This window comes from Hyperolius riggenbachi, chromosome 12 (genome assembly GCF_040937935.1).
Source record: "Hyperolius riggenbachi isolate aHypRig1 chromosome 12, aHypRig1.pri, whole genome shotgun sequence".
Lineage (NCBI taxonomy): Eukaryota > Metazoa > Chordata > Amphibia > Anura > Hyperoliidae > Hyperolius > Hyperolius riggenbachi.
In genome coordinates, this window is record NC_090657.1 from 64493759 (window position 1) to 64513574 (window position 19816).

Sequence of the window (19816 nt, forward strand, 5' to 3'; positions counted from 1 at the left end):
AGCCTTTACACACTGCCAGCATGTTTAATATCCGCCTTGCTGTGTGTAGGTCTCCCGAGCAGCACTTTCTGTTCAGTTCCAAGCCTCCCACATTCCCCTCCCAGCATCCCTGGAATGTACAAGTCCCCCTTAACAGCTGTGAGGGAATCATCAGCATTCCTGGACACAGAGTAACAGTGGGGGAGAGTTAAACTACAAGCAAATCCCCTGTAACACCCATTCTATCACTCTACCACACGTCTGACCCTTCTTCAGGGACATTTTATTTCACAGGGATGCCTTACTACCAGCCTTCATTGGACACCCCCCTCATGACAGCATCCTCCAGTTATACAACCCTCAACCCAGAGACAGACTGAATGCATACAGAGGCCTGCGGAGTGCTGGTGTGCAGAAGGCCCCCGTATATTCTGGACGTGAAAGGGAGGCCTCTTCCAATTCCATGAGGCAATAATCCAACGTATGTTTGTGTAGCAACACAATTCAAAAAGTAATTTCAAATTGCTCTAAAAGCCAGGAAACTATGACTTAAATTACTTAAAAAGAACCTGAAGTGAAAATAAGTCAGAATAGCCATAGGCCTCAATTCACTAAGCTTATCTCCTGTCTTTAATAACGTTTCTAGAGTTGTTACCATGGTGATAAAGCATGTAGTATTCAGGAAACATTTTACCTCAGGCAAACCTAAAGTTAACGCTTCTGTCTTTAAGTTAACTCTTCAATCCTTAAAATAACTCCAGAGTTAAAGACAGGCTGTTTATTAACTGCATGTGAAAATAACTACAGAGGAGGTAACTTAACTACAGAGGAGGTAACTGAAGGAGTGAAGAGATAAGCTAACTCTTATGTGGAGGTAAGTTTTCTCTTGCCTTATCTCCAGCATGATCTTAGTGAATTGAGGCCTTACTGTGTGGAGGTAAGTTTTCTCTTGCCTTATTATCTCCAGCATGATCTTAGTGAATTGAGGCCATAGACAGGTCATACTTGCCTTCTGTGTAATCTACTACTCAATCTCTTTCTCCTCTCCTGCGTCCCATTTGTTCACTGTGATCAATGGATTTCTCCGTCCTCCATTTTAAAAATGGCCATTACCCCTAACAGCTTGCTGGTCAGCACACTGTTAAACTGTAATATCACCCACTTGAGCCATAGGGAAACATTGACATTACCTTGCACATTCAGTTGTAACTGAAAGCTGAACTGGTATATTTCAGTTCTGACAAAATATTGTCAGAAGTGGAAGGGATCACTGTAAGAAGAAAATGGTGAGTTTCTGAAAGGAACTGATGGTGAGGTAAGTATGTAATATTCATTTGCAGCTACGTCCTGTGTTTATTTTAAATATTTTTCCTCGCTTCAGGTTCTCTTTAAAGAGGAACTATAACCGAGGTTTGAACTTCGTTCCAATCAGTAGCGGATACCCCCTTTCCCAAGGGAAATCTTTACCTTTTCTCAAATAGTTCCTCAGGAGGTTCTATGTGGCTGATATTGCGGTGAAACCCCTCCCACAAAGTGATGTCAGGACCTAGGTCCTGACAGTTTCCAGTTTGTGAACTTCGTTACATTGTGGGAAAGAACAGCTGTTTCCAACTGCCAAACAACAAGTATCTCCCCCTGTGCATATGTATACCTATAAAAAAAAAAACAACTTTTTTTTAGCCTATCGCATTGTTAGTGGGTGTGGTTATAAATAATGGCAGTTGGTGCGGTCTAGTTTTTTTTTTTTAATGCCAGTAGTAGTAGTAACAATGATGACGTGCAGGCTCATGTGGATCAAACATCATGAACAAACAGCCTTACCTTCAAGCACCACCTCTTTGCCAGTCTTCTTCAGAGCTTGCACAGCGTCGTCATGAGTCGCTTCACTAAGGTCAACCCCATTCACAGAGAAAATGGCATCTCCCACGTAAAGAGCACCTGTTAGGTCTGCAGCCAAGCCCTTAAAAATCTTGGAGATAAGGATGGGCATCTTGTTTTCTCTTCCACCTGTGAAGAATAAAAGTATGTATGAGGAATATGCACATCGCCTTTTGAAGATGAGAGAATACAGATTTAGTCTATGAAGGCAGAAAGGATTAAAAGTGGACCTGAACTCAAAACTTCCTCTCTGCTCTAAAAGATAAGCAACAGCATAATAACCCTTAAAAAAATGTCCATTACAGCTGATAAAAATCCTGCAATAAATCTGCTGTGTGTCTACTTCCTATTTTCATGGAAGCAGACATTGTCATATCCTGAGTTTACAAATGATCTCTCTGCCATGGCAGTCAGCCGACACCGCTGAGGGATCAAATTACAACTAGTGCTTAGTTACAAATTAGGGGGAATTAGACAAGCTAAACCCTCTAAATACATACAGGATGCATTTCTCTGTGGTTTTCCTTCTGTCTTGTGCAAGAGTTTTGGTCCACTTTAAAGGATACTCGAAGTGACATGTGACCTGATGAGATAGACATACGTATGTACAGTGCCTAGCACACAAATAAGTATGCCGTGTTCCTTTTTTTCTTTCTCTGCCTGAAAGAGTTAAATATCAGGTATGTAAGTGGCTTACTCCATTCTGACTTAGACAGGAAGTGACTATAGAGTGAACCTCACTGATAAGAAATTCCCCTTTTTATCTCTTTCTTGCTCTCAGAAGCCATTTTCTGCTAGGGAAGTGTTTTTTAGTTGGAATTTCTTATCAGTGAGGGTCACACAGTAGTCACTTCCTGTCTGAGTCAGGACTGAGTCAGCCACTTACATACCTGATATTTAACACTTTCAGATAGAGAAAGGAAAAAAGGAACACAGCATAGTTATTTGTGTGATTGGTACTGTACATACAGATGTCTATCTCATCATGTAACATGTCACCTCGAGTATCCTTTAACAGGCTGCTGTGTTGCTCAAGAAGGAATCTGAGGGAAGCACGGAAGTGTCTCTGGAACAGCTCTGTGTTTTAGCAATAAGCTCAGTACCTTTTTAACTTGTATAGAGTAATCGGTAGTTTTAAGAGCACAAAAGGCTGCACATGAAGACATGGCTCAAAATATCTTCATCTAAATATCATACTTATTTATTTTTACTTTTGAAGGATAAAGTGGGCTTGTAAATAAGCTGAACCATCTTCAGATTGCACTCGGAACAATAACACCTCAGTAATTTAGCCCTCCTGCACAGATCTGAGAATCTCCTCAGCTGCCTGTTTACATGTAGTTATGTTTTACCAGCAGCTGACATATTCCAAACACAGCTGTGTGGCTGCTTGCTAGTCTGTGGGCTTCTGCATGCCTATTCTTGCTCCAACCAAACTCCTCACTGCTGCAAGTAGCTTGTGCAATAGCATGTAAATACGCATCAGTGATCTGCACTTCGGGTCTGGTAACTACCGGTACTCTCCATTGTTACTTCCACATGTTCTCTCAGACACGATGTGCAAACGATCGATCAAGACAAGCAAGGGCTTTGTTGAGAGGTACGCGTGGCCGTGCTCCCATCCATGAATGAGCGTGGCCACTTCGCACCTGCACAATAGCACTAAGCCTCTTGAACTACTCTGCAGGCTCAGTGCAGCCGCGCTCATTTAGGGATAGGATGCAGATGTCATGGCCCATTTTTCAACCAGGAACCCAGCGCTGCAAGGGGACAGCACTGCCCACTATAGCACCTTACCCAAAATTAGTCTACAATATTGTACACAGTACAATGGAATTGTTCAATTTTCCTGTTTATTCAACCAAAACAATTGAATATTAAGAGAAAATCGAAAGGAACTCTTTTTTAGATTGAGAAATAATGAATGATTGTTCTGTATTTTCAATAAAAATCTCATCAGATGTGTTGGAAAAGTCAGATAGAACAATATAAAGACTGCAATTTCTATTCAATCATTTGTTTGATATTTTCGAAAAAAAATTGGTTTGATTTTTCTGATTATTCAAACAATTGGAAAATTGATCAGATTGCTCTGGTTAAACACAAAATAGGCCTGAAAGATTTTAGGCAAAAATTGAATTGCGTGATTTCTGTCTGAAATTTCGATTCACGATTCGCTTCAAATCAAGCTTTTTTCCTTCTCCGTGCCCATTTGTTCCCCCCACTGTGCCTCTCTGGGTCTCTCTCTGTGCCCCCTCCTGATTCTCTCTCTGTCCCCCTCTGGGTCTCTCTCTGTGCCCCCTCCTGGTTCTCTCGCACGCATGCCCAGAAGACCCAGGCTGGACACGACTGAGTTATCGAGGCTGATTGCAGCTGAACGGCAGACCACGAGAGGACAGCAAGGGAATCGCACAGGTTTATGCTGCTGGCGAAAGCAGCAGGTAAGTATCGACTTTTCTTACATCTTCAGCTCTGGTACACTTTAAGGACCAGAGATTGCTGGTACCACAAAACCGCGCCTCCCAACGAATCAAGCACATCTCTATGATGGCAGAGCTCTGTGCGCTGGTCAAGAGCTGCTTTCATTGGCTCCTCAACTTGTCCATCAATGTTAGCCAATGGGACTGGCTCACATCGACCACGAGGTCAGGAGCCAATGAAATCGGCTCCTGACCGGCTCAAAGAGCTCTGCCGTCATAGAGAAGGCAGAGAGAGGGACCTGCAGCGGGTGCAGATCAGCGGGAGAAGCAGATGAGATCTACGTCTTGTCAGACCCGCGCAGCCACCTGCAGGACGTAGATTTCAATCAATTGCGGTCCGCAAGTAGTTAAGAATTGATACATCACGGGAAAAATAAAACGTAAACAATGGCAGAATATGATTTCCATATCACAAATTTGTGCTTCAGGCTAGTTCAGGCTATGGGAATCCATTATTCATGTAGTTATTTCCCAAAGCAGTGAATACTATTATAGCAGTCACAGGTCTGGAGGAGGTTAGGCAAACTTAAAGGAAACCCTTGATTACCTCAATAACAGCTCAAGCATTTATTCCGGTCGCACCAATGTTTATAAACTAACACAACTGTTATGGTAACTGCGATCTGGTTGGCTGAATAGGAGGAATGCAGAAATAAGTAAAAAGGAAAGAAAAATAGCTGTGACTCACTCTCTCCAAACATAGCACTGTCACAACATATCAATGTGTCAGACGATGACCTTGTCAGAACAAGTCACTGTCTCAAAAGAGGGCGCTATCAGCAGATGTCAGTGACAAAATATGCTCCCCGTCACAAGACTTCCACATGTCATCTGTCACCATGTCAGAATACAGTGGAATAGGATACATCACCCCTTACAAGAGGGAACTGTGAGTCTGCTCTAGGGATGCAAAACCGGGCTGCATGGACTTACTCATGGAGAAGCATGTTATAGCTAGTGATGGTCATGTCTAGAACTCATGGAGAAGCATGTGATCGGTTTGGTCAGGTGATATACACGTAAACAGTGGCCATACATCTCTCTCGACTTCGCGGCCGATCGACCATCCGATTCAATAATTATCTAATTAAAACCGGTGCCGCTACGTGCATGCCCAATCAACGAGGCAAATAATTTGGGGTCGAAATTGGTCAAACATGCTGAAAGATGTCAGGGCCGTCGTGGTCGATCGAGTGCGCTTCGGTAACTGCGAGCGATATCGGGACGAGCGAAAAACAAGATGAGACCCCTGTGCTGTTCCCCAGTGTATAAATGTGCCCCCCGTGTGTATTTATACATTACCTGTCCTATGTTGCCCACCACACGGTGGCCATGCGATTCTTTCTCTACCATTTGCGCCTCACATGCCGCCAACATATAGTGCATGCATGGCGTCACATGGGCCACACACCAGCGGCATGCGAAATGCAAATGGAGGAAGCGTAAGATGGAAGGGTACCGCGCGATGGGCGACATAGGACAACAGGTAATGTATAAAGGCACACATGGAGGGCACAGGTGAGGTGATGGACCTGGCCAATTCCTGGGAGATTTAATTCTGAAAATGATCAGGAATTGGCCCACGGCATATGTGCTGCCAACAGATCTCTCTGTAATCAGAGTCAGAGAGAGATTTGCCTTTTGGTTGAATCTGCCCATCATCACTAGATGTGATCAGTTTGGTCAGGTGACAGATATGCAAGTCTCTGATTTGCTAGTCATGATCATGTGCTAAAGCAGGATGTGATCAAAGCAAATCAGAGCTTTGCTTATCTGTCAGCTATTCGGCTGCAGATCCATCCTCTTCATGCATGTGCATTGTTTCTTCTGTAAGGCAGGGATGCTGGGAAATGCATCTGATTTTCCCTTGTACAACCAGCTGAATGTAGAGAGGAAAAGGAAACAAGCACATTTACGCCCATAAAACAAGTACTCCAGCATGTTGTTGCTATATATACACACACACACACACACACTACTATTAAGATTTATACAGTGACAACGTCTTCCATGGCACTTATGTTTTCTTACAATGCTGACTGCCATTAGGATTTTCTTTGTCCATTTCTGGGTTCAGTTAGGCTGTACAGATCTCATCTCCTGGTATACACAGATAGGCCAAATTGTTCCCATCAGTAATAGGATATTGACATACACATGCATGATAGCTCCTCGGACTGATCATTAGTTCAAGAACAAATCTCTGTAGACCTGATTTGTTAGAAGCTGAAGATCGGTGGAGAGCCGTGTGTTCCTGGCAAGCCTGGGCTGGAATATTTTGGAAATACTTTGCTACTAGGTGGCCACATATTGCAGCCCTCATCTGGGCCATTCCACATCACGACTAGTGGAGGTTTTCATACAGTCTGCTCAATCCACATCAAACTCTTATGTATTTATATCATGCTGACATTATCTGCAGACTGCTTGCAGTGCTTCAGAGTCATGTCAGCAGCTGTCCAGCTTAGGAGCTTGCAATCTATTCCCTACCACAAGTCCTATTCAAATGTCTCTATCTTATTATTATATATGAATATAGCACAGACATCTTCTGCAGCACTTTACAGAATACATAGTCATGTCACTGACTGTCCTCAAAAGGAGCTACATATAGTTACACAGTTTTTTTTTGTTTTGTTTTTGTTTAATAACCAAACACTACCTTGCAAGGCTTTCGTCCCGGTCCCCGGCGATGACGTCAGGCCGACCTCCAGGTAGAGCAGTAGTTCTGCGCCTGCAAAGTCCGCTCCGGTCCACATGGCGGTGATTGACAGCTCCGCTCGTGCAGGCGCAGTACGGCGGTCGGCCTGACGTCATCGCCGGGGACCAGGACGGAGCTGCGGCAAACGGCAGAGCTGCGGCAAGGGACATGCTGGGAGCTTGAGGCTGGAGGAAGCCCCGGGTAAGTAGCGCTTATTTTGTTCATATTATCCAGATAACTCCTTTAAGTGGAAAAAAATTCCTTCCCGACTCAAGGTGGCAGTCAGATAAAATTCCTGGATCAACTCTGCTGGGAATGAACTAGTAATTTTAGCCGCAGGAGCCCTTCAATGCAAGGAAAACATCCAAACCTCTTTTAACCACTTCCCGACCGCCTAACGCACAGAGGCGGCCGGGAAGTGGAGCCCTGAAGGACCGGCTCACCCACAGAGGCGGCGGTCCTTCTAAGGGCATGGGCGGAGCGATCGCGTCATCCGTGACGCGATCCTCCGCCGGCGCCTGTCACCGCTCGCTCGCCGCAACATCCCGCCGGCTATACGGAAGCGCCGGCGGGATGTTAACCCCGCGATCGCCGCATACAAAGTGTATAATACACTTTGTAATGTTTACAAAGTGTATTATACAGGCTGCCTCCTGCCCTGGTGGTCCCAGTGTCCGAGGGACCACCAGGGCAGGCTGCAGCCACCCTAGTCTGCAACCAAGCACACTGATTTCTCCCCCCCCCCCCTGCCCCAGATCGCTCACAGCACCCATCAGACCCCCCCCCCTGCCCACCCCCCAGACCCCTGTTTGCACCCAATCACCCCCCTAATCACCCATCAATCACTCCCTGTCACTATCTGTCAACGCTATTTTTTTTATCCCCCCCCCCCTGCTCCCTGCCCCCTCCTGATCACCCCCCACCCCTCAGATTCTCCCCAGACCACCCCCCCCCCAGACCACCACCCCCCCTGTTTACTGTATGCATCTATCCCCCTGATCACCTGTCAATCACCTGTCAATCACCCGTCAATCACCCCCTGTCACTGCCACCCATCAATCAGCCCCTAACCTGCCCCTTGCGGGCAATCTGATCTCCCCCCCACACCAATAGATCGCCCACAGATCCGACATCAGATCACCTCCCAAATCCATTGTTTACATCTATTCTCTCCTCTAAACACCCACTAATTACCCATCAATCACCCCCTATCACCACCTGTCACTTTTACCTATCAGATCAGACCCTAATCTGCCCCTTGCGGGCACCCAATCACCCGCCCACACGCTCAGATTGCCCTCTGACCCCCCCTTATCAATTCACCAGTGCATTAATTACATCTGTTCTTCCCTGTAATAACCCACTGATCACCTGTCAATCACCTGCCAATCACCTATCACCCATCAATCACCCCCTGTCACTGCCACCCAACAATCAGCCCCTAACCTGCCCCTTGCGGGCAATCTGATCACCCACACCAATAGATCGCCCGCAGATCCGACATCAGATCACCACCCAAGCGCAGCGTTTACATCTATTCTCTCCTCTAAACACCCACTAATTACCCATCAATCACCCATCAATCACTCCCTATCACCACCTGTCACTGTTACCTATCAGATCAGACCCTAATCTGCCCCTTGCGGGCACCCAATCACCCGCCTACACGCTCAGATTGCCCTCAGACCCCCCTTTATCAATTCGCCAGTGCAATATTTACATCTGTCCTTCCCTGTAATAACCCACTGATCACCTGTCAATCACCTGCCAATCACCTATCACCCATCAATCACCCCCTGTCACTGCCACCCAACAATCAGCCCCTAACCTGCCCCTTGCGGGCAAACTGATCACCCACCCACACCAATAGATCGCCCACAGATCCGACATCAGATCACCACCCAAGCGCAGTGTTTCCATCTATTCTCTCCTCTAAACACCCACTAATTACCCATCAATCACCCATCAATCACCCCCTATCACCACCTGTCACTGTTACCCATCAGATCAGACCCTAATCTGCCCCTTGCGGGCACCCAATCGCCCGCCTACACGCTCAGATTGCCCTCAGACCCCCCCTTATCAATTCGCCAGTGCAATATTTACATCTGTTCTCCCCTGTAATAACCCACTGATTACCTGTCAATCACCTATCACCCATCAATCACCCCCTGTCACTGCCACCCATCAATCACCCCCTGTCACTGCCACCCATCAATCACCCGCTGTCACTGCCACCCATCAATCAGCCCCTAACCTGCCCCTTGCGGGCAAACTGATCACCCACCCACACCAATAGATCGCCCGCAGATCCGACATCAGATCACCACCCAAGCGCAGTGTTTCCATCTATTCTCTACCCTAAACACCCACTAATTACCCATCAATCACCCCGTCACTGCTACCTATCAGATTAGACCCCTATCTGCCCCTAGGGCACTCAATCACCTGCCCACACCCTCAGAATGCCCTCAGACCCCAGCCCTGATCACCTCGCCAGTGCATTGCTTGCATCTATTCCCCCCTCTAATCACACCTTGAGACACCCATCAATCACCTCCTGTCACCCCCTAGCACACCTACCCATCAGATCAGGCCCCAATTTGCCCCGTGTGGGCTCCTGATCACTCGGCCAAACCCTCAGACCCCCTTCCGATCACCTCCCCAGTGCATTGATTGCATCTATTTTCCCCTCTAACCACCCCCTGAGACACCCATCAATCACCTCCTGTCACCCCCCTAGCACTCCTATCCATCAGATCAGGCCCAATACAACCTGTCATCTAAAAGGCCACCCTGCTTATGACCGGTTCCACAAAATTCGCCCCCTCATAGACCACCTGTCATCAAAATTTGCAGATGCTTATACCCCTGAACAGTCATTTTGAGACATTTGGTTTCCAGACTACTCACGGTTTTGGGCCTGTAAAATGCCAGGGCGGTATAGGAACCCCACAAGTGACCCCATTTTAGAAAAAAAGACACCCCAAGGTATTCTGTTAGGTGTATGACGAGTTCATAGAAGATTTTATTTTTTGTCAAAAGTTAGCGGAAATTAATTTTTATTGGTTTTTTTTCACAAAGTGTCATTTTTCACTAACTTGTGACAAAAAAATAAAATCTTCTATGAACTCGCCATACACCTAACGGAATACCTTGGGGTGTCTTCTTTCTAAAATGGGGTCACTTGTGGGGTTCCTATACTGCCCTGGCATTTTAGGGGCCCTAAACCGCGAGGAGTAGTCTAGAAAACAAATGCTTCAAAATGATCTGTGAATAGGACGTTGGGCCCCTTAGCGCACCTAGGCTGCAAAAAAGTGTCACACATGTGGTACCGCCGTACTCAGGAAAAGTAGTATAATGTGTTTTGGGGTGTATTTTTACACATACCCATGCTGGGTGGGAGAAATTTCTATGTAAATGGACAATTGTGTGTAAAAAAAAATCAAACAATTGTCATTTACAGAGATATTTCTCCCACTTAGCATGGGTATGTGTAAAAATACACCCCAAAACGCATTATACTACTTCTCCTGAGTACAGCGGTACCACATGTGTGGCACTTTTTTACACCCTAAGTACGCTAAGGGGCCCAAAGTCCAATGAGTACCTTTAGGATTTCACAGGTCATTTTGCGACATTTGGTTTCAAGACTACTCCTCACGGTTTAGGGCACCCAAAATGCCAGGGCAGTATAGGAACCCCACAAATGACCCCATTCTAGAAAGAAGACACCCAAAAGTATTCCGTACGGAGTATGGTGAGTTCATAGAAGATTTTATTTTTTGTCACAAGTTAGCGGAAAATGACACTTTGTGAAAAAAAACTATTAAAATCAATTTCCGCTAACTTGTGACAAAAAAATAAAAACTTCTATGAACTCACCATACTCCTAACGGAATACCTTGGGGTGTCTTCTTTCTAAAATGGGGTCATTAGTGGGGTTCCTATACTGCCCTGGCATTTTAGGGGCCCTAAACCGTGAGGAGTAGTCTTGAAACAAAAATGACCTGTGAAATCCTAAAGGTACTCATTGGACTTTGGGCCCCTTAGCGTACTTAGGGTGTAAAAAAGTGCCACACATGTGGTACCGCTGTACTCAGGAGAAGTAGTATAATGCGTTTTGGGGTGTATTTTTACACATACCCATGCTAAGTGGGAGAAATATCTCTGTAAATGACAATTGTTTGATTTTTTTTACACACAATTGTCCATTTACAGAGGTATTTCTCCCACCCAGCATGGGTATGTGTAAAAATACACCCCAAAACACATTGCACTACTTCTCCCGAGTATGGCGATACCACATGTGTGGCACTTTTTTGCACCCTAACTGCGCTAAAGGGCCCAAAGTCCAATGAGTACCTTTAGGATTTCACAGGTCATTTTGAGAAATTTCGTTTCAAGACTACTCCTCACGGTTTAGGGCCCCTAAAATGCCAGGGCAGTATAGGAACCCCACAAATGACCCCATTTTAGAAAGAAGACACCCCAAGGTATTCCGTTAGGAGTATGGTGAGTTCATAGAAGATTTTATTTTTTGTCAAAAGTTAGCGGAAATTGATTTTAATTGTGTTTTTTCACAAAGTGTCATTTTCCGCTAACTTTTGACAAAAAATAAAATCTTCTATGAACTCACCATACTCCTAACGGAATACCTTGGGGTGTCTTCTTTCTAAAATGGGGTCATTTGTGGGGTTCCTATACTGCCCTGGCATTTAGGGGCCCTAAACCGTGAGGAGTAGTCTTGAAACGAAATTTCTCAAAATGACCTGTGAAATCCTAAAGGTACTCATTGGACTTTGGGCCCTTTAGCGCAGTTAGGGTGCAAAAAAGTGCCACACGTGGTATCGCCGTACTCAGGAGAAGTAGTATAATGTGTTTTGTGGTGTATTTTTACACATACCCATGCTGAGTGGGAGAAATATCTCTGTAAATGGACAATTGTGTGTAAAAAAAGTTAACAAATTGTCATTTACAGAGATATTTCTCCCACCCAGCATGGGTATGTGTAAAAATACACCCCAAAACACATTATACTACTTCTCCTGAGTACGGCAATACCACATGTGTGGCACTTTTTTGCAGCCTAACTGCGCTAAGGGGTCCAAAGTCCAATGAGCACCTTTAGGCTTTACAGGGGTGCTTACAATTTAGCACCCCCCAAAATGTCAGGACAGTAAACACATCCCATAAATGACCCCATTTTGGAAAGTAGACCCTTCAAGGTATTCAGAGAGGGGCATGGTGAGTCCGTGGCAGATTTCATTTTTTTTTTGTCGCAAGTTAGAAGAAATGGAAACTTTTTTTTTTTTTTTTTTTTTCCTCACAAAGTGTCATTTTCCGCTTACTTGTGACAAAAAATAATATCTTCTATGAACTCACTATGCCTCTCAGTGAATACTTTGGGATGTCTTCTTTCCAAAATGGGGTCATTTGGGGGGTAATTTATACTATCCTGGAATTCTAGCCCCTCATGAAACATGACAGGGGGTCAGAAAAGTCAGAGATGCTTGAAAATGGGAAAATTCACTTTTTGCACCATAGTTTGTAAACGCTATAACTTTTACCCAAACCAATAAATATACACTGAATGGGTTTTTTTTTTCAAAAACATGTTTGTCCACATTTTTCGAGCTGCATGTATACAGAAATTTTACTTTATTTGAAAAATGTCAGCACAGAAAGTTAAAAAAAATCATTTTTTTTGCCAAAATTCATGTCTTTTTTGATGAATATAATAAAAAGTAAAAATCGCAGGAGCAATGAAATAGCACCAAAAGAAAGCTTTATTAGTGACAAGAAAAGGAGCCAAAATTTACTTAGGTGGTAGGTTGTATGAGCGAGCAATAAACCGTGAAAGCTGCAGTGGTCTGAATGGAAAAAAAGTGGCCGGTCCTTAAGGGGTAGAAAGCCCTAGGTCCTCAAGTGGTTAAATGCAGGTATAGAATTTGTCAGATTTCTCCATATGCAGATCATGTCCCCTTGTCCTTTGTACAAGCCAAGGGACAAAAAGTGGATCTGCCAAGCTTTTGTATTGCTCTCTAGGTTTATTTATTAACATGTACAGTATAAATACATGGTAAGCGAGACCCTTTTAGCCCTCTGATTAATTTAGTTGCCCATCTTTGTACCTGTTCTAGTATGTAAAGGTCCTCCCTACCTTCCTATAGTGTGGTGCCCAGAACTGTATCACATACTCCAGCTGTGGCCTCACAAGTGATTTATAAAGAGGGAGTAGTATACTAGCATTTTGTGATTTTATTTCACGTTTTATGCATCGCAGAATTGCATTTACTTTAGCTGCTATTGCTTGGCATTAGATAAATATGGGTGTTTAACTGGTTATTAACCCATATTACCAAGTTCTTCTTCAAGTCTGATGTTCTCAGTTGGCCATGCTGTTGCGATATTGATGTAAAATGTCACTATCCTCAGAGTTTATAATTCTGCATCATTGTGTATCATCTGCAAAGATGGCAACATTACTCTGTATGCCAATTGCTAAATCATTAATAAATATTGTAGACTGAAAAGGATTGGACCTAATACAGACCCTTGTGGGCAGGGCTGTGGAGTCGGTACAAAACCATCCGACTCCTCAGTTTGTGAAACCACCGACTCAGACTTCAGGTACCCAAAATTGCTCCGACTCCTTATGGTGGCCACTAATGATTTTTTTTCATCCAATCTGACCATTTCTATCTAATATAAGGGAACTAATCATACCATGCACAATCCCGGTTTACCGGTTTTCGGGGAGGGGCAACGCAGCGGTGGACCTACTACCATAATATTATTATGGATGAGTACACACATCTAATTTTGACTGGCCAATTTTATCACTTTCATGTTGTAATAGGGCCATCAGATTTTGAATACAGTACTATGAACAGTATGTGTAGGTAAGCTTTTGTACTACTGGAAGCGGTAAAAGTAGCCGTTCCAAACTGGATGTGTATACGCATGCTTATTTAATAGGAGGGGTCAATTAACTTCTTACTATGATTTTAAGATATGGAAGAAAGCCCATGCAGAGAACATTCAAATGGCATGCAGATAGGGTCCTGGTCCAGATTGAAACCAGGGACTCCAGCTCTGCTCGGCAATAGCACTATCCACTATGCTGACGTATAGATAATCTGATCATTTCAGTGCATCAGAAGTGACTGCCTGTGTAGACTGTGTGCAAATGCAGAAGGAGTATGGTAAGGCTTGTAAACAGAAGGCTTTTGGTCTCTTCCGAAGACTTCCCAGTCCATCCAGGAGATGTAATCCCACCAACATGTTTTAACCTTCCTGGCGGTATGATTATTTCTGGATATTAGGGTCTAAAAGTGGTGCAAATTTTCTCACAAGCTTTTAGATTTTTAAAGCAGGAAAAAAAAAAAAAAAAAAAAACGAATATTGCAGCGAGACTCCCTGAGACCCAGAGCTCCAATTCTCCCCTCCTGTCCTCCAGGTGGCGCTGTAACCCTGTAGTGAGAGCACTGTCGTCATGACGACAAACCGTGTTCTCACCCGAGGGATCGAGCACCTCCAAGAACCGGAAGAAGGATGGCTCTTGGGTTTTGGATCCCGCGGGAGGCACGTTAGAAGCATTGCTATGCTGCGCTGTCTCCGTTTACCTCCCGGTGGCCACCCAAAGTCAGGCTTGGGATTACCATTCCTGGCTTTTTTTCTAACCCGAGCCCAACTCGAGGTTACCGCCAAAAAGGTGAAGTCCAGTACCTCCAACCAGTGGATGTTCCTGGCATAGCTCCCAGGGAGTAAATAAATATAGACCCTCATGTATGGTTTGAGACAAGCAGCCCTTCTGCCACTAATGTTTTGTGATTTGCACAATAAAAGACATTTTTGGCATGTAATGGTGTGTTGTGGACCTCTCATTTTTGGATACACGTTTGAGAGAAGCAACATGGGTACGTTTCAATTCCTCCTCCCTTTACAGAAGACAAGAGAATATCAGTTCAGTCATCTCTGCTTTATGCACCCCCTTTATTAATATATCCCGACAGGTCCCTAAACGCCCCTCAGGAAGATGCACAGCAAATTGGAGATATTTGATTTAAAAGCATTTTTGTCTATTAATATTTAACAAGGGCATCAATTCTTAAAATGCTAAAGGCACAAAGAGGAATCATGTGGCCGGATTTAAAATAGACATAATCCCATCAGACATGTCACTCCTATGAGTGCACAGTGGCACATCCATGGGTGGACCCCTCAGAAAAGCCTGCAGATCGCTGTCACGTTCACTTGGCCCGCTGATCCGGGAGGGTGAGTGACTCTTTAGGAATGCCAATGCTATTTAGGTGCCGCTGACCTCTCTAAAATGTCAGCACTGTTCAGAGCTGTAATGCAGCGACCACTGAAAGGAAAAGTAAACTTAGCCATTTTCAGATGCAGTTTTATGAAGTGTTAAAGCAGGATTAAACTCTGATTACATAATAAAAATCAATTCGATATTGATTAAAATGTATATAAAGAAAAAAAAAAGAAAAAAAAATCATTGCACCCCTAATCCTATATACTAATACGCAGTTGTAATTATGCCCGGGTCAAGGGCGCAGCTGCGCACACACACACAAGCGCCACACTAAGCCTCCGCCCACAGTAGTCCTCTGAGTAAAGACTCCGCACTAAACCCCCAACCACAGCGGCACCAGGGAGCATTGGGGCTTTACTGGTAAATAATGATTCCGCAGACAGGAGGATGTTCCCATTTGAATTTGCAGTCTCTTATTTCCAAAGCCGAGAAAGTCGGTTTTTTTAACACTTTTGGGAGCAATTGAAATTTTTGGAGCAATTCTGAGGTAGGTACAGTACATTTATTGTGCCAAATAGCTTTTTATTATTTTTTTTATTGATAATGTTATCCTTAATCTTTCTAATCTGGTTTTAAAATTACATTAAAAAAAACAAAACAAAAAAACAGCGCCTGAGAAATCAAGCATCTGGCAACAGTCAGCTAACTCATTCTTCTCACCACTAGAGGTCGTTGTTAGGACACCTGAGCAAAGCTCTCCATTGTGTTGAATGAGGAGTCATTTCCAGCTAAATTAGCAGGCAAAGGGTTTTTGCCTGAGGGTCTTTCATTTGCCAACACAGACACAATCAGGCAACTGTTATCATTTGTCTTTGGGTGACATAAGTGCAAATTAACTCTAAACTTAGAGAGCCTGAAATGAAATGCCCCGTTGCCGGGAGCGTTCTACTAATGCGCAAGCTCAGTACTCTCCTGGCCGCAGGAGATCAATGGGGGAGTGCGTGTGGCCTCACTGCGCATGTGCTGACTGGCCGAAGATACCAGGAGCTCTTATGTAGGATGCAGGAGGCGGAGGACGGCGCCGACGGAGCGATCGGGCTGAAGGGGGCTGGAGGAAGCCCCAGGTATACATGAATTTATTTTTTTTGTTTCATCTCAGGTATACTTTAACACAGACAGCAGAATACAAGCTGGAGTGCAGCGAGGTGGGTAAAACACGTAGGAGGTAGTAGCCTATGGCCTCAATTGACTAAGCTTTATCAAACACTTTATCAAACGTTTGATAATTTACCTCATGGGTAAAATCTAATTTTGAATATACTAAGGTGTTATAGATTTATTGAATGTTTTATTAATAAAATGTTCAACAAATCTATAACACCTTAGTGAATTCAAAATTAGATTTTACTCATGAGGTAAATTATCAAATGTTTGATAAAGTGTTTGATAAAGCTTAGTGAATTGAGGCCATAGAGATAGAGATTCACCCTCAATGTCCCTTACTGACTCCCCCGGGTTTCCATGTGGAACCACCAATGTCTTCTGACAGCTTGGAGTATCTGAGAGTAATGCTGGGAATACACGTTTCGTTTTTGCCTTCGTTTTAGCCTTCGATTCGTTCAGTAAACGAATCGAGTGTTGAAAACGTATGTGAAAATAGTCATAATCTCATTATAGTTTCGATTAATAGACCCCAAAAACGAACGACTAGTGATCGAACATGTTTGATATTATCTCTCTTTATCCATCTAATCGAGCCATTGGTAGGCTTGATGGCTGTTCAGATCAATTATATGTTCGTTTATGTTAGTCCGTCCCTGTAAAAAGGGATTTTCGTTTCGTTTCTTTGCAGCCTTCGATCATTGGAAAAACAAAACCATCAGAATCGAAAAAAAAAACGAAACCGTGGGTGGTGATATTAACCGTACGTTCGATTATTTCGGGAACGAAAAGGACAAAAGGCACAATCGAAACGAAGGCTAAAACGAAGGCAAAAACGAAACGTGTATTCCCAGCATAAAGGTAGCCACACTGGTCGATTTGCCATCAGATTCGACCAACAGACAGATCCCTATCTGATCGAATCTGATCAGAGAGGGATCGTATGGCTACCTTTACTGCAAACAGATTGTGAACCGATTTCAGCCTGAAACCGTTCACAATCTGTGGTGGTGCTGCCGCCGCTTCCCCCCATCCCGCATACATTACCTGCTCCACCGGCGCGACTCCCGGGTCTCCGCTCTTCTTCTCTGCTCTGGTCTGGTCTCCGGGTCCGGCATGCTTCACTTCTTCCTGTCTGGGGGAAGTTTAAACAGTAGAGCGCCCTCTACTGTTTAAACTTCCTGCCGGGACAGGAAGAAGGGAAGCATGCCGGAGACCAGACCAGACCAGAGCGGAGAAGAAGAGCGGAGACCCGGGAGTCGCGCCGGCGGAGCAGGTAATGTATTGCAGCTCTATTGCGGCGGTCGCTCGAACGCCGCTAGCGATGCGCTCTTTACCCGCGGGTGATCGACGGTTATTTTCCGCACGGCGCGATCGACGGAATGGATCGAAATTCGGCATGTAGCGCAAACGATTGGCAGCAGATTCGATCCCAGTGATCGAATCTGCTGTCGAAACGGCGGCAAATCGGGCCAGTGTATGGCCAGCTTAAAGGTGCCCATACACTCGTCAGATTGGCAGCAGATAGATAAGAAATGCATCTGATGATCTATCTGATGCGTTTTTAGAACATTTTTTACCAGGATAGAATTCCAATAGATTTCAGTTTGAAATCTATTGAAATTCGATCTGATGGCTTTTTTTGCCATCAGATTTCCATTAAGGCCAATGCAAACTGATAAGCAATCTCATCAGATCGACCTAAATTTTCCACCCTGCCAGTTCGATGGAAATCCATAGAAATCGATCGAAATCTGCCATCGATCGGTCGATTGGCCAACCGATTTGCAAACAATCAATCGATCAATCGGTCGGCCAGAAAATCGGCTGAGTGTATGGGCCCCTTAAATGTCACAAGTCTATCACATTGCAAAAGTTTGCATTAAGTAATGCTGCCATGGCAACAAAGTAACAGGTTATGTGGAGGTGTGCACTGGTGACAATAGTGTGGGAGGTGGAATGCAACACATTCATCTACAGATGTGTTGTGGACAACTGACAGAATAGTGACATTAAAAAACAGAAAAAAATACACATTGTGCTCTGCAAGTGTCTAATGTGTTTAATATATTAACTGGTGTAGACAGTTTTCATCTGAGGTACTTTATGCAATTAGCCCCTGAAATTGGGATGGAGTCTGGAGGACTTTAGGGCTGGTTCACACTACAAGAGATTTTCTAAGCGCTTTGTGATTTTAAAAGCGCTTGCTAATGTTATCCTATGTGTGTGTTTACACTGGAGTGATGTGATTTTGTAAAAATCCCCCATAGCATTGCATTAGGAAGAGCTTTTAAAATATCTAGCACTTAAAAGCTCTTGTAGTGTGAATCAGCCCTTAAAGAGACACTGAAGCAAACTTATTTTCCCCATTTTACCTTATAATTCGCTTCAGTGCTCTCAAGCCAAGTAATCCGCTGCGTCCCCGCCGCTAAACGAGCGCTACAGAGCCCCCAAATCCCCGGGGGGCAATCTGGCCGGCATTTCCTGGAAGAGGCAGAGCTTTCAGCTTCAGCTCCGCCCCTCCTGACGTCAATCGCAGCGCATCGCCGCCTCTCCCCACCCCTCTCACTCTTCCTTCACAGAGAGGGGCGGGGAGAGGCGGCGATCAGTGTGGCGATTGACGTCAGGAGGGGCAGAGCTACAGCTGGAAGTTCTGCCCCTCAGTGCAGCAAAATTCACGACCAAGTTGGTCGTGGATATTTGCAGATGGATTTGGGGGCTCTGCAGCGCTCGCTTAGCGGCGGGGACACGGCGGATTATTTGGCTTAAGAGCACTGAAGCGACTTATAAGGTAAAATGGGGAAAATAAGTTCGCTTCAGTGTCTCTTTGAAGTGAGCCGGAAGTAAGAGCGATATGGAGACTCACATATTGATTTCCTATTCAACAATACTAGTTGACTGGCAGTCTTGTTGATCTTCTGCCTTCACTAGTGTCTGAGGCACAACCCTGAAACAGCCATGCAGAAAACGCAAAACTTAAAAAGGAAATGAGATTTACTTACCTGTAGCCCCTGGCAGCCGATCTGTCCCTCTCCGCATGTCAGGGTTCCCCTCTGTAGCAGGCGAGGTCGGCATCTAATGAGCCTGCACGAGCGTGCAGTTTGCTCTCCCGTGGCCCTGAGTGTTCTGCGCAGGTGCAGTGGTTCCGCGTCTGTGCAGAACGCTCCAGGCCACGTGAGCCCAATTGCGAGCAGCGCAACTGCATGCTTGTGCAGGCGCACAAGATGCGGACTTGGCGAGGTTGGCATCTGCAACGGAGGGGACCCCAGAGCTGCAGGAAAGGACAGATCGGCTGCCAGGGGCTGGAGGAAGCCCCAGGTAAGTAGATTTTTTTTATTTTTTAGTTTG

General features: G+C 44.8%; 1 protein-coding gene across 1 annotated transcript in view; it reads right to left on the minus strand.

Annotated features, from left to right (window-relative positions):
- The window catches only part of SNTA1 (syntrophin alpha 1), a 102272-nt gene that overhangs the window by 40611 nt on the left and 41845 nt on the right, over nucleotides 1–19816 (minus strand). Inside the window, exon 2 of the mRNA XM_068263274.1 lies at nucleotides 1801–1986. Coding sequence (XP_068119375.1) covers nucleotides 1801–1986 — 186 coding nt within the window. The remainder of the gene's footprint in view (nucleotides 1–1800; nucleotides 1987–19816) is intronic.